General features: G+C 38.9%; 1 protein-coding gene across 4 annotated transcripts in view; it reads left to right on the forward strand.

Annotated features, from left to right (window-relative positions):
• The window catches only part of MCTS1 (MCTS1 re-initiation and release factor), a 73561-nt gene that overhangs the window by 47212 nt on the left and 4042 nt on the right, over window positions 1-22307 (forward strand). For 2 of the 4 annotated variants that reach the window (XM_081277452.1, XM_081277453.1), the window contains 6 exons: window positions 11268-11361; window positions 12988-13269; window positions 14395-14547; window positions 15076-15173; window positions 19175-19308; window positions 21411-21478. In XM_081277452.1, coding sequence (XP_081133578.1) covers window positions 13259-13269; window positions 14395-14547; window positions 15076-15173; window positions 19175-19308; window positions 21411-21478 — 464 coding nt within the window. In that variant the 5' untranslated portion in view covers window positions 11268-11361; window positions 12988-13258. Of the gene's footprint in view, window positions 1-11267; window positions 11362-12987; window positions 13270-13693; window positions 13886-14394; window positions 14548-15075; window positions 15174-19174; window positions 19309-21410; window positions 21479-22307 lie in introns of those variants that run through there. The other 2 variants (XM_081277454.1, XM_081277451.1) reach the window with 2 other exon arrangements.

Raw genomic sequence — 22307 nt, forward strand, 5'->3', positions numbered from 1 at the left:
AGGATTGTGGGAGGTGGAGAGGCTTGTGGGTGAGAGGCTTATGGGAAGCTGGTGGTGGCAGTTGGGCTCTGAGGGTTTTTCCTGAGGAGCTGTTTTGTTTGGCGTGTGTGGTTCTAAAAATAAAGTTCGTTTCTTTTGACAAGTGGCTCCTGAATTGTGCCCAGCCACACTGTGGCATTTGGTGGCTCGCACGGGGTGCGACTGAGGGTAAGTGATAAGGTAAACTGCTCGCCCCTGAGGGCAGGGCGAGAGGATGGATAGCCATTTTAAGATTCCTCTTTTGTTTTGCTTTACTTTTGTTTTAAGTTGCCTGTCCCTGGAGATGAGTGAGATGGAAGAAAAACCGCTCACATCTGAGGAAAAACTATTTGCGTCTGAGGAACAGATAGGGAGAAAGACTATAATGATTTTTTGTTGTTCCATTTTTATTTCATTCTATCTCGGTTTTGTTTGGTGTTATCTTGTTGGGTTGTATTATAGTAGAAATATGGGATCAGAAATTAGTAAAAAACAAACCAAAAGAGTGTTAAGTAAATTGTTAGAGGAAGGAGGCATCCCAGTAAAATCAAGAGCAGTCAGGGCATATGTTGATACAATACAAAAATGTAGCCCATGGCTTTTTAAGGAGGAGTTGTTAAATATATCACAATGGAACCATCATGGTGAAGATTTAAAAAGAATAGAAAAGAAAAGCCCGGGGACTCTGCCAGTTGGCACATTGCCATTGTGGACGTTTGTATCTTGTTTGCTTAGTCCAAAGCCTTCAGTTCAGACAATGGTAGAGGAAGGAGAAGACATATTGATTCAAGTAAAAGAGAAGGTCTCTCAAGTTAGTCAGACAGAGGAAAAGATTCAAGTAAAAGAGAAGGTCTCTCAAGCTAGTCAGACAGAGGAAAAGATTCAAGTAAAAGAGAAGGTCTCTTGAACTAGTCAGACAGAGAAAGAAAGTTTAGAGCAGAAAAAGCCATCAGGGGAAAAGTTACAACAGGAGACTGCTAATAACACCTTTCTATCAGAGAGTGTATGTGTCCAACCATCAGCACCACCTCTACAGGAGACTGCTACTAACACCTTTCTATCACCAGAGGATGTAAATGTCCAACTAATAAGGCCACCTCCGTATGCTGGGAGGCCCCCAACCCCCGCAGTTGATAGTTGGGATCCTGAGACAGGATCTCAAGTATTAACATGCCCTGTATTTGAGGTAGGAGGGCAGTGAATTCACCATGCTTTAAATTTCAAAACAGTGAAGCAGCTAAAAGAGGCTGTAACAACCTATGGTCCTCAAGCACCCTTCACTGTAAGCTTGGTCAAATCCATTAACAAATTGAACATGACACCAGCAGATTGGGCTAATATGTGTAAAGCTGTGCTAAATGGAGGTCAATACCTGTTATGGAAGGTTGCCAATGAGGAATTTTGCAAGGAGATGGCTAGGCGAAATGCAGCAGCTGGTTATCCTCAGAGAAATCTAGATATGTTGTTAGGAAAGGGAGCTTATGAGGATCAGCAGCAACAAATTGCATATGATCCTGGCGTATACGCACAAATTGCTGTAGAGGCGGTTAGGGCATGGAAGACTTTACAAGGACATGGAGGTTTACAAGGTCAATTATCTAAGATAATACAAGGAGCTAATGAATCTTACGCTGAATTTGTAGATAGGCTTATTCAAAAAGCTACCAGAGTTTTTGGGAATACAGAACAAGCAATGCCATTAAAAAAACAACTGGCTTGTGACCAAGTGAATCGTTGGTGCAGAGAAATCATTAGACCATGGAAGCATGAAGATTTAAACACATATATTAAATTATGTAGAGACATTAATGAACAAGAGCAAGTCATGGCAGCTGCAGTAAAACAGGCTTTAGATGCCAGAGACATTAATGAACAAGGGCAAATTGTGGCAGCTGCAGTAAAACAGGCTCCGCCCACAAGACCCAGCCAATCGGCCTCAAGAGCAGGAGGATTGTGGGAGGTGGTGAGGCTTGTGGGAAGCCGGTGGTGGCAGTTGGGCTCTGAGGGTTTTTCCTGAGGAGCTGTTTTGTTTGGCGTGTGTGGTTTTAAAAATAAAGTTCGTTTCTTTTGACAAGTGACTCCTGAATTGTGCCCAGCCAGACTGCGGCATGGCTCAGTGGTAGATCTCTTGCCTGGCATATGAGAGGCACTGGGTTCGATCCTCAGTACCACATAAAAATAAAATGAAAGTATTGTGTTCACCTACAATTAAAAATATACATATAAAAAAAGATGGTCTGGGGATATAGCTGAGTTGGTAGAGTCCTTGCCTCACATGCACAGGCCCTGGTTCAATCCCCAGCACTGAGAGAGAGAGAGAGAGAGAGGGGGGGGGGGAGGGAGAGGGAGAATCGAGTAAGCAGATGCTATGGTTTAGACGTCTTAGTCCATTTTCTGTTGCTGTAACTGAAGACCACAGACTGTGTGATTTATAAAGAAAAGTTGTTTATTTAACTCATCATTCTGGAATTCTAAGAGCATGGTGCTTGGCATCTGGTGAGAGACTTCCCACTGTGTCATGTATGTCATGGCCGAGAGCATCCCATGGTGAGATAGAGCAAGCTGACTAACTTGGACCTCTCTTCCTCCTCCTATAAAACCACAAATGTCATCATGGGTGTGCCACTCTCATGACCTTATCTCATCCTAATTACCTTCCTCAGTGTCCATATCCAAGTACCATTATCATATTTGACTCTGGGGATTAAAATTCCAATATATGAAATTTGGCAGATGTGTTTAAATCATAGCAGGCAATGTCCCATGAAATTCATGTGTTGGAAACAATGTCCAAAGTCATATGTTGATACCATGATGCAGCAGGGAGGTCCTCCCCAGATCATGACACCTTGATATTGGACTTCTCAGCATTCAGAATTGTGGGCCAAATAAACTTCTAATTGTTATACATTATCTAGTTTCAAGTATTTTGTTACAGTGATAGAAAATGGATAAAGGCAGAAAGATTGGGTTCAACTCAGGTCAAGGTTTTGCTGCGTGAGTATATCACAGTGAAGGAAGTAAGGGAATTGAGGCTATATGGAATGAAGTATTTACAATGATTGACTAGGGAATACAAGCTGGGTAAGGAGGGAACTCAGAGGGTGAGAAGAGTGAGAGACAGTGGACAGTTAGTAGGATCAATGGATTAGAGCTTTAAGTGTGGCATAAAAAGAGTGTTGGCATTGGGGTATACAGGGAATGAGATATAAAGAAACGAGGTGGGGCTGGGGATGTGGCTCAAGCGGTAGCGTTCTCGCCTCTCATGCGTGTGGCCCGGGTTCGATCCTCAGCACCACATACAAACAAAGATGTTGTATCCGCCAATCACTAACTAATTAATAAATAAATAAAGAGTATTAAAAAAAAGAAAGAAAGAAAGGAGGTGGTGCGGAATGTGAAATATGAGCACTGTGTGGCAACACTCATCTGTACTTCCTGCTACTGGAGAGGCTGAGGCATGAGGATTGCTTGAGGCCAGGAATTTGAGGCCAGCACAGACAATGTCTGATGCCTTATCTCAACAACAACAGAATAGCATAAGAATTATAATGCATTCCACTGTTATGTATAAATAAATTTTTAAAAAACAGAATAGCCTACATGAAAATGAGATAACAATGGGGTTTCAATTACTGCTAAAGACAAAGACTAGGGTATGACCAAGGAAGAGAGTGGCTGAGATAAGGTAGAGGGCAAGCAAGATCATTGGGAAAATGGAGTTTAAGGAACTAAGAGAAAAGCGTGTTGGACATAATATGCCACAATTTTTCATATCCCTGTTTGTATATAAAGTATGTTGACACCCAATTCGTGACTTCATACATGTACTTTGGTGGTATATGTGTGTAATAAAAATATAATGCAAAAACCCCCCCAAAACAAAGTATATGTATAAAAACATGAATTGGTGTGAATATACTCTATATACAAAGATATGAAAAATTGGGGCTGGGGATGTGGCTCAAGCGGTAGCGCGCTCGCCTGGCATGCGTGCGGCCCGGGTTCGATCCTCAGCACCACATACCAACAAAGATGTTGTGTCCGCCGAGAACTAAAAAAAATAAATATTAAAAATTCTCTCTCTCTTTCTCTCACTCTCTCTCCTCTCTCACTCTCTCTTTAAAAAAAAAAGATATGAAAAATTGTGCTCTATATGTGAAATAAGAATTGTAATGCATTCCGCTGACATGTATTTTTTTTATTTTTAAAGAGAGAGTGAGAGAGGGGAGAGAGAGAGAGAGAGAGAGAGAGAGAGAGAGAGAGAGAGAGAGAGAATTTTTAATATTTATTTTTTAGTTCTCGGCGGACACAACATCTTTGTTTGTATGTGGTGCTGAGGATCGAACCCGGGCCGCACGCATGCCAGGCAAGCGCGCTACCACTTGAGCCACATCCCCAGCCCCCTGACTTTATTTAAAAAAATAAAATCAATTATAAAAAAAGAATAGGGTGTTGGAAGGATCAAGCAAACACATATTGAAAGATTCTGAATTTATAATAGTATTTTATTGGGGTGACTATATCCTAGAGTTAAAATTGAGCAATGAAGGGGAATAATCCAGAGACCATAAGATGACAGCAGCAATGAGTGGCAGTGGATGGATACTATATAATCTGTGTCATGAAATTCAGAACAGGGAAGTTTAGGGAGGGGAGTGGTCTAGAAATGTGATAAGGAACATGTTGGACAACCAACTCACCCCGTGGGAGGATAAACAGCCATTATGTGAGGTCTGTAGGGAAAGAAATGTTTTCACAGAAGATCCAGATTTCCTTTAAAATCAGAAGATGAAGAAGAGAGCGCACAGAAAGGAGGCTAAGAATATAGAAGGTCCAGAGTTCCAGGAGGTATGATGGAAAGGCTTCATAAGTTGGGGAAACCTGAGAGATGGGGTCAAAATGGCCAATGTACAAAGCCAAATGGAGATTAATCTCCATTTGAGGGTTGGCTTAAGAGTCTGGGGCTTATTATAGTGTCTGACATAAATGGACAGATGTTCTAATGAGAATAGTCCCTTGTGGACTTGAGGTAGTGATAGTGAGGTAATAGGGAGGAGTGGGCACCTGGGGTCCTCCTTGATTCTTGTTGATAGAAGTAAAGGTTTAAGGAAGCTTGATATTTCTCCACTCTGAGCTTTTACTTGAGATGCATGGGCTCCCTCTTGACTGCTGTTGACAGAATAACAAGGAACTGTGGTTTTAGTCTCAGTGTATTATTCTGCTCTTGACTTCTTCCAGGGGAAGGGCTATATATGGGGTCCCAAATGAATCCTCTGTTGATGCAATTGAGGACTTCTAAAGTAAGATAGGTGTTAGAGCACAGGGCTCTGATACCTGATGATGGGAGGCTAGTCAAAAGTCTGAGGAGCATTGGAATTCCATGGCTCTACTCTACCCATCAATCTACCCGTAGGTGACAAAATGATTTCTGATTGAGGGGGAATGGTTAAATAAATTGTGGTGTGCTGTAGCCCTCAAAAGCTATCACTTTCCTATTTCTCTCTCTCTCTCTCTCTCTCTCTCTCTCTCTCTCCATTTCTTATATGACACAAAAAGATCTCCAATATGAATTTCACCCATGAGGTGAAAAAAAAGCAAAAGGAAAATAGCATGCATACTATGATCCAATTTATTTATTTATTTTTTGGGGTACCGGGGATTGAACTCAGGGGCACTTGACCACTGAGCCACATCCCCAGCCCTATTTTGTATTTTATTTAGAGTCAGGGTCTCACTGAGTTGCTTAGTGCCTTACTGTTGCCGAGGCTGGCTTTGAACTCGTGATCCTCCTGCCTCAGCCTCTTGAATAGCTGGGATTACAGGAATGTGGCACTGTGTGCCGCAGTCTGGCTGGGCACAGAATCACGAGCTACTCACAGCTTTGTAGATTCAAACAGCAATTCTTTATTCCCGAACTCACACCGGCCCTCTACAAACACGTTCTGGGGAAATTCACGTTCTCGCCAAATTCCACACCTCCACTGGGCTCTGTCTCCCAAAAATACTCTCTGAATTCCGTGAGAACTCAATGGGAACTCAAGGATCGGGCGTGCCTGAGGCAGCAGGATATGCCTTATTCCCGGCAGGGTACACCTTAAACCTGGAACCGCCCTAAACCCAAGGAGGGGATACTCCCTAAAACCTGATCTGCCCTAATCCAGTAGGATCCTCCCTAAACCCGGATCCACTCTGGTCCTTGAGCAGGGTCAACTTTCTCAAACATACATGCAAAGTCACAGCAAATATCCAAGGCAAGTCCATTTCCACGAGTCCTTCCTCTAAGCAACATGGGGTACGCTGGAAGGAAATTTCGATGCGTCATTCCTACTTGGCAATGGTTCTCAGCAACTGTGGCCTGCTAATTTATGTTTTTTAAAATCAAATATGTATAATATATATGTAGATGCACCAAAAAGTTTCTGGAAGGTTATACATAAAACTATCATTGATTACCTATGGGGTTGGAAGGGAAGAGCTGATGAGGAATAGAAGAGCAGGGCATAGAAGGAAGAGGTGGGGATTACATGTTGTAATTTTTTTAACTGTGGATTGAACCCAGGTGCACTTTACTGCTGAGCTACATCCCCAGCCCTTATTTTTGTTTTGAGACAGCATCTTTCTAAATTGCTGAGGGTATCCCTAAGTTGCCAAGGCTAGCCTCAAACTTGCAATCCTCCTGCTTCAGCCTCCCATGTCACTGGGATTATAGGCCTGCATCAATGCACTAAGTGTTGTAATGTAGAGAGGAGAAAGTTGTAAGTATTTGGTTTCAAAGCCAGATTCTTGTACTACATAACTGGGTAATCTTGGGCCAAGTTACTTAATCTCCCTCAGTTTCTTCATCTATAAAGTGGATATACTAACTAGCATCGACTTTACATCACTTTGAGAATTAAGTGAGTTAATATATGAAAGAATTTGCAACAGTGCCTGGCTTAGGGTAAGTACTCCATAAACATTAGCTATTATTATTGTTAGTATACTTCTTTGTTGTTTGAACATTACATAATGTGAAAATCATCAAGCGTTTCCTTTGAAAAAGCTGCAGCCCATAGAGAGGGAGAAGTTGAAAATATAAAAGAGATAATAATAGGTTAAGTAAGGTTATTGAGAGACCCATACTTGGTTGGTATTTGGAATGCAGCTGGAGGAGTTAGACCTAGATTGGAAAAGTGATATCTTTCATTTTAACTGTAGGAAAGAGTGGCTGTGAAAATATTTCTAGTTTGGTAGTAGGAAGTGGTTGTCTATCAAGAGACTTCTATCTTATTTTTAGAGTGTCCATAATTTAGGGCTGTACAGGAATTGGAGGTTTTTTTTTTTTTTGGTATCAGAGATTAAACTCATGGGCACTTAACCACTGAGCCACATCCCCAGCCCATTTTATTTTTTATTTTAAGACAGGGTCTCACTAAGTTGCACAGGGTCTCGCTAAATTGCTGAGGCTGGCTTTGAACTTGTGGTCCTCCTGCCTCAGCCTCCTGAGCTGCTGTGATTACAGGCATGAGCCAACACACCTGGCAGGAATTGGAGTTTTGAGAAGAATGGAGAAGCTTGGGGACTGTCACTGGGGAGAATGAGAAAGTAAGCTAAAAACATGATATGTATCTCCAGATAAATGAAAGGTTCAGTTGAGGCCAGCAACCATGAATTTAGAGAGGTATCATCTCCCCATCTTGATAAAAATAACAATTTAACAGTATTTTGCATGGATTATCTTTAGTTCTCATAACAACCTCATGAAGTAGAGTCTTCATTGTACAGCTGAGAATACAGACAATGTTTAAATAAGTTACCCGTGGTCACATAGCAAATAAGATATTTACTTGCTTGGCAATAATAGAGGAAAACAGGGATAGTGGGTTTGGCTTATTACTAACTTGGTCTAGATGGTTAATCTTGATAGTCTTTTGATAAAAAGAGGGTCTTAGGTTCCAGATTTTAGCTATATTTGGGATTGGAGTTGGGAGCAGCAGTTTTGTTGGTGTGAAAGGAGCCAGGCAATTGGACAGACCAATGCATTTTCTCATCTTTGCTCTGAGACTGATTTTTGGGGGTGGGGGTGGGGAGTGGTTAGATTCTCAGGTATGTTTTGCAGTGATAGTGGATCTAAAGCCAGGCTGCAGCTACCTCTAAAGTGTTAGGCTCAGAGGCAATTTGTGGGAAATGTGAGCCTATTCAAAGACTTCACAGGCTGTAGATTCTGAGAGATGTGAGGCCCAGCAGGGATCTGGTAGTGGCCCAAATCTTTCTTGCAGTGAGTGAAGCTACTCCAGTGTTCAAAGCTGTGGCCCAGCTCCTAGAGAAACCTTTTTTCCATGCACTCTCTAAGGGGTTTGGGTGCCATGCTTCAGTGCTCAAGAAGTTTATAAAAAAGAAAAAGAGACCTACTGCAAACTTCCCTAGGCAGCATTTTAAAGCCTTGTGTCAAACTTTCAAAATCCCAAGAAGATAAACACAATTGTTAAACATTTAATGTTTCTTATACCTGGGTTACTTCTTTTAGTAAAACGTATGATAGACTTGGGGTTTCTGGATCCCGTGCTACAAGTGCATTGGGGGCCCTTATAAGTTGCACAAAACATTTATGCACAAAAGAAGGATAGAGAATGTGTATGTCTAGGACATAAAGGTCCTTTATAACTATTTATTACATGAATACATGAAGTTCATTTTTTTTCTTTTTCTTTTTTTTTATTGGTTGTTCACAACATTACAAAGCTCTTGACATATCATATTTCATACATTAGATTGAAGTGGGTTATGAACCCCCAATTTTACTCCAAATGCAGATTGCAGAATTACGTCGGTTACACATCCACAATTTTACATAATGCCCTATTAGTAATTGTTGTATTCTGCTACCTTTCCTATATGAAGTTCATTTTTAATTTGTGAAGACATTTATTTATTTTATGACATGGTTTGTTGTAGTCATGATTTTACTTAAAGTTGAATCCTTTTCTGGGAGCAAAGCCCCAATAATTACCTTGGAAAAATAATCCACTTTAAAGTTATACCATTTACAACGCAATATCTAGAAATTCATTGAAGTGAAAAGTGGGCACTGGTAATGTATCTGTGTAGGTGGATCGTGGATCATGAATGAACATACTTATGTACACATATAGATCTGAATATCTAACTGGATATCTGAATATCTATCTGAATATCTAATAACCTAACTGGGCATTTCTCATAATTCATATTAGATTCTGTAAATATCAAGAGTGCATGAAAGTAGACTAGTGTGTGTGTATATATATATATATATACACACACACACACACACACACACACACACATACAGCTATATGTCAATTCCCATAGGTATTACATTTTTTATAATTTAGATAATTTTTTTTTTTTTTTGTGCTGGGAATCCAAATCGGAGCCTAGGGACCCAACTCAGGGTGCATGCTAGGCAAGTACTCTGCCACTGAGCTACATCCCCAGCTATGTATAATTTTATGGAATTAAGTTAGCTATTATTTCTAGCAGTACAAATTTTCATCATACTTTTTTGTGTGTGTGCTGGGAATTGAACCCAGGGCCTTGTGCATGCAAGGCAAGCAATCTATCAACTGAGCTATACCCCAGCACCCATACTTTAAAAATATTTATTTTTTGGTTATAGGTGGATATAATATCTTTATTTTTTAATTTATATGGTGCTGAGGATCGAACCCAGTGCATCATGCATGCTAGGCAAGTGCTCTACCTATGAGCCACAACCCCAGCCCCCCCCCATACTTTTTTTCTAAATGTTTATTTTTTTAGTTGTAGTTGGACACTATACTTTTATTTTATTTATTTTTATGTGGTGCTGAGGATCAAACCCAGGGCCTCACACATGCCAGATGAGTAATCTACTGCTAAACCACAACCTCAGCCACCCCATAGTTTATTTTAAATATTTATTTTTTAGTTGTAGTTGGACTCAGTACCTTTATTTATTAATTTTTATGTGGTGCTGAGAATCAAACCCAGGGCCTCACATGTGCTAGGTGAGCACTCTACTGCTAAGCCACAACCCCAGCCATATATTTTTTAAAGAGATAGTGTCTCGCTAAGTTGCTTAGGGCCTCTCTAAACTGCTGAGGCTGTCTTTGAACTTATGATCCTCCTGCTTCAGCCTCCTGAGCAGCTAGGATTACAGGGGTGTACCACTATACCAGGCAGGGAAATAATCTTTGATGTAAGCAATGAGGAACAAGTGAAGATTCCAAATGATACAGGGATTACAATTAGACTCAACTTTAAATTTTCTTTTTTTCCCCCTCTTTTCTTCTCTCTCTTTTTTTGGTTTGTTTGTTTGGTGCTAGAGATGGAACCCAGGGCCTTGCACCTGGCTAAGCAAGTGCTCTACCTCTGAACTACACCCCAGCCTAGAGCTGAGCCACAACTCCAGCCCCCTCAATACTTTTTAATAAGTCTAAAATTAGTAGGTTTCAGAAACAATAACCTCAGGAAACTAGGAGGACCATCCAGGTGTTATTAATTTCTGGGTCCATAAAATTAACTTTTATTTACTAGTGGAATATATACTTATTACATATAGTGTTAGCGTATACAGTCTTTGACTTACAATGTTTCAGCTTTAAATTTTTTTTTTTTTACTTTATAACAGGGCAAAAAAAAAAACCATATTCAGTAGGAAACCTAATTTTGAATTTCATCTTTTCCCAGTCTAGTGATATGCAGTATGATAGTTTGTAGCTATGATGGGCAATGCTGGTGAGCCAGGTGCAGCTTCCAGTCAGCCATGTGATAAGAGGTATAAGGAAATAATCCATACTCCACCAAGTTCTGTGTTAGTAAGTTATGAAGTTTGTTAGGTGTGTCAAATGCATTTTCAATTTAATGATACTTTATGATAAATAATGATGGACAGGTTTTAGGGGTCATAATCCCATTGTAAGTCAAGGAGCACTGTATATAATCTAAAGCATATTATCTACTTTCACTCATCTCAAACTGTAACAATATCTGTTTATAATGTATTTGTTATTAAATGACAGGCTCCCAGGGTAATGTGAGCATTGCCAGGAAAGGAAGGATATTTGGTAAGAAACCTGACAGCTTGGGGTCTGGTCTTTTTTGCATGTCCATAAACTCAATATTGTAAATGTCACAGAGTTGATTGATGCTGGGAATGTGGATTCACACTAAGGACTTTCACAAGAGATTGATATATAAATCAGAAGGCCAGTTTTTTATAAAGACAAACATATTTGTTTACATAGATTTGAAAACAGCAAAGTTTTTCCCTGTGGGAGGGTCTTCATGGGAAGCCAAATTACAATCTGAAGATTATTGGTACCATAGAATCAAGACAAGGTAAGTTAGTTGCATAATACCATTTGCTATGATTGCTCTAATTGTCAGTCTCCCCAAATATTAACTAGAGTATTTGTTCCCTTGTGTATTTGTTTTATTGATCAGGGCATAGCTATCCCATTTCTTGAGTAGTGCCTAACTCAGATTTTTAGACAATTCCTTCTATGCTTTCTTTGATGACCAAAACCCTCAAACTGGCATAATTTTGTTTTCAACTAGCTTTTCTTTTAAAAATTACATCATCAAAATGTGTTTTTTAGGGCTGGGGTTGGCAGAGTGCTTGCTTTGCATGCACAAGGCCATGGGTTCAATCTCCTGCACCATACACACAAAAATGTGTTTTTTAGCTGTGTCAGATTACATCAGTAGTGCTCACCTAAAGGCTTTTAAGCCATATCCCCAGCTCTTTTTTTTTTTAAAGAGAGAGAGAGAGAGAGAGAGAGAATTTTTCAATATTTATTTTTTAGTTCTCTACGGACACAACATCTTTGTTTGTATGTGGTGCTGAGGCTCGAACCTGGGTGGCATGCATGCCAGGCGAGCGCGCTACCACTTGAGCCACATCCCCAGCCCCATCCCCAGCTCTTTTTTATGTTTTATTTGGAGAGAGGATCTTGGTAAATTGCTCAGGGCCTTGCTAAATTGCTGAGGCTGGCTTTGAATTTGAGATCCTCCTGTTTCAGCCTCCAGACTGCTAGGATTACAGGTGTGCACTCCCATGCCCAGCTGAGGCTGTCTATCTTTAGTAAATTATCTCTCTTGGTTTATAGTTCAACTTTTTAAGTATGGGGAGGTAGAGGACTGGAACCTGGTGACTTTTATTTAATAATTCTATGGGGGGTTGGGCGTGGTGGCGCATGCCTGTAATCCTAGCGGCTCGGGAGAGGCAGGATTGCGAGTTCAAAGCCAGCCTCAGCAGAAGTGAGGTGCTAAGCAACTCGGTGAGACCCTGTTTCTAAATAAAATACACAGTAGGGCTGGGATGTGGCTCACTGGCTGAGTGCCCCTGGGTTCAATCTCCGGTACCCCCACCCCCCAAAAAATTCAATGGGGGTACCTTACTGTGGTTAGTGGAGTTACTAGATAAGAAACAGGATGCTCAATTAGATTGAGACAATTGAGTACTATATATTTTCAGTGTAAGTATGTTCAAATATCAGATATACTTACACTAGAAAAATATTCATTGTTTATCTGAAATTCAAATTTAGGAGTCTTGCATTTTTATTTGCTAAGCTTGAAAACCATACCAGTATATTAACATGAAGCTATGAGACTTGCTTGAGTTCGTGCTGGTTGGTATGCAGTAATCCATTTGGGTGTCTCAGGGAACAAAAACAGACCCACTTAAAAAAAAAAAAAGAAGTTAAACGTAGGTACCACCAAAGCGTGGAAGAATCTTGACCCTTTGAGGAACCCGTAACTGACGCAACTGTTATAAAGGCTGTTTTGGTGGATTCCCCGCCTCCTCCATTCTTCCTTCCTGCAACAAGAAAGAACTGGGAGTTCATAACCCACTTGAATCAAACTGTGAAATATGATATATTAAGAACTATGTAATGTTTTGAACGACCAACAATAAAAAAAAAAAAAAAAGAACTGTTCTAACACTTCTTCCTTCTCAAGTCCCGCCCTTTCAGCTGTCCGCAATGGAGAAGAACCGGTTACCCAAAAGGAGCCTGTGAGAGCGCCTACGTGGAGTTCAGAGGAGCGGAAGTCGTCAGATTTCACTGAGAGCCGTAAAGCGAGTCTGGCTTGTTCACCTTCCGGATAACGACAACAGCTCCGACTCTCAGTGCCGGCCTTCCTCGTGTAAGGGGATCTGCCGGACCCTTGATAATTCAATTTCTTTCCCTTTCCGGGCCCTTCCCTATCGTCGCCCCCTTCACCTTGGATCATGTTCAAGAAGTAAGGACATGTGTGGCCTCCATAGGCTGCTCACAAAGGCGGTGGGAATGGGGTGGGGAAGAGGGCGAGAGCAACTATCCTCTTTCTCTCTCCCCCGCCCCTGCCATCCTGACTCCCTAAGGTTTTCTATAGTATATGCTCTCACTCGCAACTTGCAACACTTCTTTAAATTTTCAATCCCTAATCCTCAATCTGGCTTCGGTCCCTCCACTCCCATTTTCTTTCTCCTTAACTCTCTTTTTTTGCCCCCCCCCCCAAATCTATCGCCATTCCTAGGGTTCTACCAATCACATTCTTGCACTGTGATTTAGGGGCATATCCTCTTTAGGTGAGAGGGGAGCCCTGCACTCGCTGCCATATGTTTATTAGTTATGAACTGAATAAAGGAAGGCTTGACTTCCTGGGTCATGGGAGTGAAGGAGTCTGGGTGACAGGAAGCAAGCGGCCTGTCATGCCTATTGCCTAGCTGCCAGATTAACCTTGTCTTGGAAATAACGTGATTGCCCCGTAGGCTATTCAGTGTAAGGAAGACAGAATTCCTTGGGAACCTACCTAGTGGGTTTACCTTCCACATTTGGTAGAGGCAAAAAGCAAAGGGGAACATGGGCAAAGGAAGGTGGGTTTTGTGCATGAAAATTTGAGAAAAATAGATAGGGATCTTAAAAATTATATCATCTTCACCACTTTAAAAAAATGTTGGCAGATTACACTGCCTAAGAACAGCTGATTTTTCTGTGTTATGCTTGGTTTTGGCCTTTTGCAACTTAATGCTTAAGGCTTTTTTTTTCTTAACAGGTTTTATTATTGATGGGAATCTGTTTCTTCCTTTGAGTAAGATTAGGTAGCTGATTACAGATTATAGTGCAAACTGTGTTTTATCCATAACCCCTTCCCCCAGCTAATTGCTATATATGTGACAATTTCTTATTAAAACATGGTTTTGTGTTGGGCAAAAAAGGGAAATGGTGTTTCAAAAAACAGTTTATTTCATAGTTATTCTAAGGGTTGAGTACTATATTGGGAATAGATGGCCAATAGATTACCCAATTAGAACAGTAATCTTTAGATATTCTAATAGTTTTGCTTAGCAATGCCTTTTTTTTTCTTGCAAAAATCACTTGGCAGGTTTGATGAAAAAGAAAATGTGTCCAACTGCATCCAGCTGAAAACATCCGTTATTAAGGGTATTAAGAACCAGTTGATAGAGCAATTTCCAGGTATTGAACCATGGCTTAATCAAATCATGCCTAAGAAAGATCCTGTCAAAATAGTCCGATGGTAAGTCTTTGCTTTTCTCTGTGTAAAGCTTAGAGTAGCTGAATGTTTAATGTTTATGTTGCTCTTATTCTAAATGAAATTATTTTTACATTAACTATTGATAGATTAATGATAATAATAGACACAGTGACAATAAAACTTACCATGTATTTGTATTTTCAGATATTTCTTATATGCATGAAAAGTGTGGTTTTATGTATTGATTGTTTTATTAAAGGATTACATTGTAAATTTAGAGTTGAACTTATTCCTGTTTGTTTTTTTTTTAGATATGTCTTATTATCTAACAATAGAATTCAAATAATAAAATGTAAAATAAAATTGGTTGTAGCAGGACATATTTTCTCTACTGGACTGATACTATAGGAAAAACAGTGTGAACAATGTTTTTTGGCCAGGATCTTTATTTAAAAGTTTACTATATCTCTGTATATGCTTATTTCATGTTGTAAATTTTAAAGGATATTTTATTTACATTCATTTTCGAAAGAATATCTAACTTGGTACTTTGTGACATTTGTCTTATAGCCATGAACATATAGAAATCCTTACAGTAAATGGAGAATTACTATTTTTTAGACAAAGAGAAGGACCTTTTTATCCAACCCTAAGGTTACTTCACAAATGTAAGTCTCATTAGAAATGCACATTTGAAAGGTGTTGAAAGTGACTGCTGATAGTTAATTTGTTATTTATTAATACTAAATAATAAGGAATATAAAGCTAAAGTGAATGCCCATCTTGCGGTAAATCAGAAAAATGCAAAATCTCCAATTTTGCATTCCAGAAAGCCCAAGAAAAAAGCATTCATTCATTCAACAAATATTTATTGAACTTACTATATGCCAGGCACTAAGTTAGGATCTGAGAATACTACTTGAAGCAAAGACAAACATGGTCCTGTCCTTATGAAGCTAGCTGAGAGATTAGACAGCATTTAGATAATCACACAAATATGTAGCCATAAACTGTGATAATGGGCAGTAGAGATAATTCTGTATATAGGAGAGCACTGGCTAAATGTGGGAGTCCCAGTTATTACTAGTTGAGTGTCATGATCAGATGTTGTGAAACCAAATACTGTTTATTTCATACCCACATTTATAGTTATTTGAGTATATTACAGAAGAAAATCATGGAAGATATAATGCCAGTGTACATAAGAGGTTTTCAAAATGGGAAGCAAAATTTCTGTTTTTTAGTCTGGTATTCTGGCCAAGAGGCAGAAGGAAAGGGAATGAATGGCAGGCTCTGTTGTTGTTGTTGACTGAATGAATTTGGCTTTTTGGTAAGAGGAGATAAATTTGAAATTACTTAGTGGTACAGAGGTCAGGAGAAATCTGTTAAGCAAGTCTTTATAAGGGAATAGTTACACCAGGTGTGGTGGTGCATGCCTATAATCCCAGCAGGAGGCTGAGGCAGGAGGATCCTGAGTTCAAAGTTCAAAACAGCCTCAGCAATTTAGTGAGACCCTGTCTCTAAATAAAATACAAAAAAGGGTTGGGGATGTGGCTCAGTGGTTAACTACCCCTGGATTCACTCCTTGGTACCAAAAACAAAAATAACAACAAAAAACCAAGGGAATAGTTAGAATTATTTGATTAAGTGTTGGTTTTGTCAGGTTACAAAAAAACTGATGGAGTGAAATCGAGTCTTGATGCAACAATAATTTTTTTTTTTTTTTTTTTTTACAGAGAGAGAGAGAATTTTTTAACATTTATTTTTTAGTTTTCGGTGGATACAACATTTTATGTGGTGCTGAGGATCGAACCCAGCGCCCCACGCATGCCAGGCAAGCGCGCTACCGCTTGAGCCACATCCCCAGCCCAAAGAAAAAATTTTTAAATGAGAATATTTTGGTGACATTAAGACATTTTGATATGCCTATTAAACTATGAGCAGAGACAAAATCAAATGTATTTCTGTTTTGAAAAACCAACAAAAATTCAAGCCTCTCCCCCCAAAATGTAAAAGACTTTCCTGAACTATTGGGGAAATTTGAATATGGTTTGGCTCTAAAATGGTAAAGTAGAATTATTAAATTTTAGGTATGATGATAGAATTGTGGTGGTATAGAATGGCTTTATTCTTAGGTTTGCTTATTTATGATGAGGCATTATGTCTGAACTAATTTTCAAATGATAGAAGAAAATATGTGTGTATAAATAGAGATAAAGCGAATAAAGCACAGTGTTAATGAATAATTATTAGATGTAGGTGGATAGTGTCCAGCTATTCTTTCAATTTTTCTATAAATTGAGCATTATCATAAATTTGGGGAAAAGGATGTTCCTATTTAATAATATTGTGTGGGATCAGCCTTTTAGAACATCTTACTTATTTTTATGCAAAAAGTAGAATAAGGACTGGGACCATGGAGCATGCCTGTAATCCCAGTGGCTTGGGAGGCTGAGACAGGAGGATTGCGAGTTCAATGCCAACCTCAGCAATTTAGTGAGGTGCTAAGCAGCTCAGAGAGATCCTGTCTCTAAATAAAATACAAAATAGGGCTGGGGATGTTGCTCAGTGGCTGAGTGCCCCTGAGTTCAATCCCTGATACCCCCCCAAAAAAGAAAAAGTAGAATAAGCGGCTGGGGTTGTGGCTTAGTGGTAGAGCACTTGCCTAGCATGTATGAGGCACTGGGTTCGAGCCTTAGCACCACATGAAAATAAATAAATAAAGATATTGTATCCATCTACAACTAAAAACATTTTGTAAAAAATAGAATAATATGGTGGTTTAAAACATGAACATGGATTCTATTCCGGGTACATATCATTTGGCAAGTCACTTACCCTCTTCAAGCTTTGTTTTCTTATCTTTAAAAATGGGACACTAAAGTGGGCTGGGGATATAGATCAGTTGGTAGAGTGCTTGCCTCACATGCACAAGGCCTTGGGTTCAATCCCCAGCCCTACACACATAGACACAAAACGGATACTATAATTGTGTGTCTCCTGGGCTGGGATTGTGGTTCAAGAGTACTTGCCTAGCATGTGTGAGGCACTGGGTTCGATCCTCGGCACCACATAAAAATAAAATAAAGATATTGTATCCACCTAAGACTGACTGACTAAATAAATAAATATTTTTTTAAAAAAATTGTGTCTCCTGTGGGTTGTGAGGATTAAATGAGACAGTGCATATAATATACCTAACATAATGCCTGGAAAGCAGCAGGCATTCATTATATGACAACTATTACAGTGAAGTAGTAATTGTTCAATAAGTGTTTACTACTACTTATCATGATTATCATCATCATCATCAAGGGACTGTTATTAATGAGGTTGAAGATCTAAGAAACAAATTATGGTTTGTGAGTAGTGAATACATTCAGTCAGGTTCCCTTGTTTTTGTACTTTAGTAATAATTGGATGTAAGTAATCCAATACACTAACAATAGTTATTTCAATTACTTTGGTGCTATGTTTAAATTAATCTGATCTTTTTTGTTTTTGTTTTTAGTACTGAGGATTGAACCCAGGGGTGCTTAACTATTGAGCCACATCCCCAGCCCTTTTAATTTTTTATTTAGAGACGTTGTCTCTTTTTAAGTTTTTTTAAGGCCTCACTAAGTTGCTGAGGCTAGCTTTGAACTTGCCATCCTCTTGTCTCAGCTTCTCCAGTTGCTGGGATTACAGGCATGTGCCACCACACTTGGCTAATCTGTGATCTTAATAAGAAAAAGACTTAATCTGTTCTTCCACTAGTGAGAAATCTAGTGGTAAGACATTAAAATTAAGAAATTTTACCTATTATTGTCATTTCTAGAGAGTGCTGAAAAGCTTAAAAAGTTTTTCTCCCATTGTTTGAAACCCTCTAGGGATCCTTTAACTACTTGGTTATGAGTTATTAGTAGACATCACACACATGCAATTTTTTAAGATTACAAGAGGATATGTGCACATATTTTGGTAAATACAGAAATAACCAATAATTACTTATTTCTATGACCTAGAGTTAACTATTGTTAGCATGTTGGATTACTTACATCCAATTATTACTTACATCCAATTATTTTCTGTAATATGTGTAAATGCTTATTTTGGTGCTAGGGATTGAACCTGAGGCCTCGTGCATACTAAATATGCACTCTGCCACTGTACTATACCCCCAGCCTGTTTATCCTCTTAAGATTGGGCTCTTTTTTTATGTAGTTTCCCCTATTACTAACATCTTACATTGGTACTATACAGTTACAATTTCTGAACGGATACTGATGCATTATTATTAATGAAAGTCTATAGTTTAAATTCAGGTTTACTCTTCCTTTTGTTCAGTTCTGTGGTTTTGCCAGATACATAGTGTCCAGTATCCAGTGTTACAGCATCATATAGTAAAACATTCCTGGTATTCTACCTATTCATCCTTCCTCCTTCTCCCCTACCCTGACCCCTAGTAACCTCTGGTATTTTTCAGTTTTTTATTCTGCTTTCTTCATTTATCATGAACATTTCCTAGGGCATTCAGTGTTCTCTAAAAACAATGTTCTATTATATATGTGCATGACTTTTTCATAGACATACCTTAAGTCATTTATCTTTACCTTATTGTTAGGCATTTAGGTTGATCTCAGTTTATTTCAGTCTTATTAATTTATATAATTTATTTCTTCTCTTCTAGATCCTTTTATTCTGCCACACCAGCAGGTTGATAAAGGAGCCATCAAATTTGTACTCAGTGGAGCAAATATCATGTGTCCAGGCTTAACTTCTCCTGGAGCTAAGCTTTACCCTGCTGCAGTAGATACCATTGTTGTATCCTTCCCAGGCTCTAACTGCTAAAAAATGTATTCATTGTGTTCTTGTCATTAATGAATGATCTATCATCCAAGAGAACACATTATATGTACTTTTTTTAGAGGATACTGTTCCTGTTGTTCATGCCTTTCTGATTATAGTTGAAGTAATGAGAGTAACTTTTTATTTCTTGATTCTAAATTGTTTCATTTGAGGTAGTTTCATAGAAATTAAATGGAATCAAGTTATAAATTATAAGTCACAGCTGCTGGGTAGCAGTGCATTCTGTAATCTCAGCTACTTGGGAGGCTTAGGTGCGAGGATCACAAGGTGGTCAGCCTTGGCAACTTAGGGAGACCCTGTCCCCAAAAAAATGTGTCTGGGGGGAGGATGGGTGTATGTTTCTCAGTGATAGAGTGCCCCTGAGTTCATTCCCCAGTGCAGAGAAAAAAAAATCCCAGCTGCATTGCAACCCAGCCCAGTTAGGGCTTATTGTTACTAGATTCAGGATACAATCTAACACAATCTAACTTTTGATTACTAATCAGAAGAATACAGGTGATATGAGTGGATTAGTATTTTGGACATTAACTTACCTCTCTTATTGGGGATTGAAACCAGGGGCACTTTATCGCCAAGCTATGTCCCTAGCCTTTTTATTTATTTATTTTTTAGTTTTTGGCGGACACAACATCTTTGTTTGTATGTGGTGCTGAGGATCGAACCTGGGCCGCATGCATGCCAGGCGAGCGCGCTACCGCTTGAGCCAAATCCCCAGCCCCCTGTCCCTAGCCTTTTAAATTTTTTTTTTTTAAGACAGGGTTTTACCAAGTTGCACAGGATGTCCTCAAATTAATTTGTGATCCTACTGCTTCAGCTTCCTAAGAAGCTATGATTAAAGGCATGCACCACTACACCTAGCTCCCAAGTAGATATAAGGATCTATTCAACTCCTGACGTAGTTGAATAATTCTGCATTATTTGTATTTCTCTATGTAGTGCTATTTCAACTATATTCTGGATTAAATAGATTTTTGTCAACGAGTCTGTACCAGGAGGTCATCTCCTTTGCCATAGGCAAAGTGGCTATTTGCCTCAGGTTGAGAAAAAGGGAAATCGTTGAGTATGTCCTATGCTCAAAAGGAGGCTATCCTCTGTTTTGGCAGTTTTAGCTAAAGGTTAGAATAAGTTGTGTGTTTTCTTTTAGGAACAACTTGTGTTTTATAGATACTATTCACATAATAGGTGCTCAAATATTTGTGGAACATTGAATGAATTGAAAACTAATGGATTTTGAACAACCAATAAAAAAAAAAGATGACACAGGGAAAAAAAAAGAAAACTAATGGAGAAAAGTATTCTTTTTCATGTGTATGACTTCTCTAAGTGTTGGTAGGTTTTTAGTTTTGGACTTTCCTTTAAGTGGAACGTTTTCCTAGTACTAGACATTGTTTTTGGTGGGTGGGTGGGGGTGCTGGGATTTGAACCCAGGCCCTTGTACATGTAGGGCAAGCACTCTACCATCTGAGCTATATATCCTCAGCCCCTTAATACTAGACTTCACTTTGTTTTTTTGTTTTGTTTTGTTTTGTTTTTTTGAGACAAGGTCTCACTGTGTTGCCCAGGCTGATCTTGGACTCCATGGGCTCTAGTGATGCTCTTGTGTAGCTGGGATTACAGGTACGTGCCACTATACCCAGCTACAATTGTTACTTCAATGTGTACTTACATAAAGCCACCATTCAATGGTCAAAATAGTAGAATGCAAGTTATCCTACTGTTTGGTAATAATGCACCAATAAAAAAGAAAAAACAAGACAGACACTAAAATAATTGATATTTATTTATTTATGTGCAAGAAATTTTATCATTTTTTGTCTGACATGGTTTTGTTAGCATGGTATGTAGTATTAATATTTGACTTAACCAAAATGATAATTAAGAACATTTATTTAACATTTCTTGAATGTACTCATATCCCCTGCCCTCAAGGAGTCAGTAGTCAGGAGAGGACACAAGATGGGTTCAAAGTGGCTAACTATTAACACAAGTAATACTTGACACATTTCCCTCCCTGCAAGGCATTTTGAGAGATAGTTTTCTTAGCTATGTGTTTTCAGGCAATCATGGCAGAAGGAAAACAGCATGCTCTATGTGTTGGAGTCATGAAGATGTCTGCAGAAGATATGTAAGTCTCACTTTAGACCCCCTTAGCTTTTGAGATATGGAGCCTAGGAAGTATCAGAATTACAGGTGAAATTTGCTCATTCATACCACATCTTACAAATTACTAAGCACAGAAGCCTAATTTTTGATGTTTCCTAACATTTAGAAAGCCATTGAAGCCTCTTTAGTCTTCAGTATTGCATTCTTCTTTTTTTTTTTTTTTTTTTGTGGTGCTGGGGATTGAACCCAGGGCCTTGTGTATGTGAGGCAAGCACTCTATCAGCTGAGCTATATCCCCAACCCCATTCTTTCTTTTTTTTCCTTTTTTTTTTTTTTTTTTTTGTGTGTGTGTGTGTGTGGTGCTGGGGATTGAACCCAGGGCCTTATGCATGCTAGGCAAGCACTCTACCAACTGAGCTATATCCCCAGCCCCCACATTCTTTCTTAAGTACTATGAAAAGAACCCATGTGCCTACACAGGTGTTTTATATGTATATATGGTACTTTAGGAATTTTTATTTAATATCTTATAAATTGAGAGGGGAAAATATGTTTTGCTGCTAGCTTTTAAAAGTGACACAGTTCAGCACTATGTAATATTTGTCTTACATTCTAACTTGGTAGTATATGAAATGTAGAATATTAGAACTTTTAAATGTATATTACCAAAATATAGGCAATATATTTTAAAAGTTTGGAACCCATTTGATGAGCAAAATTAGTACTATTAATTTTGTTTTAAGGTTTAATACTTTGATATTCTCCTGGTCTTATGATATGATTACTGAGTTTGTATAGGCTCACTAGTTAGATTGCTTAAATCACTTTACAACATGAACTGCAGCAGAGTA

Source organism: Spermophilus citellus, assembly GCF_964194105.1.
Source record: "Spermophilus citellus genome assembly, chromosome: X".
Taxonomy (NCBI): domain Eukaryota; kingdom Metazoa; phylum Chordata; class Mammalia; order Rodentia; family Sciuridae; genus Spermophilus; species Spermophilus citellus.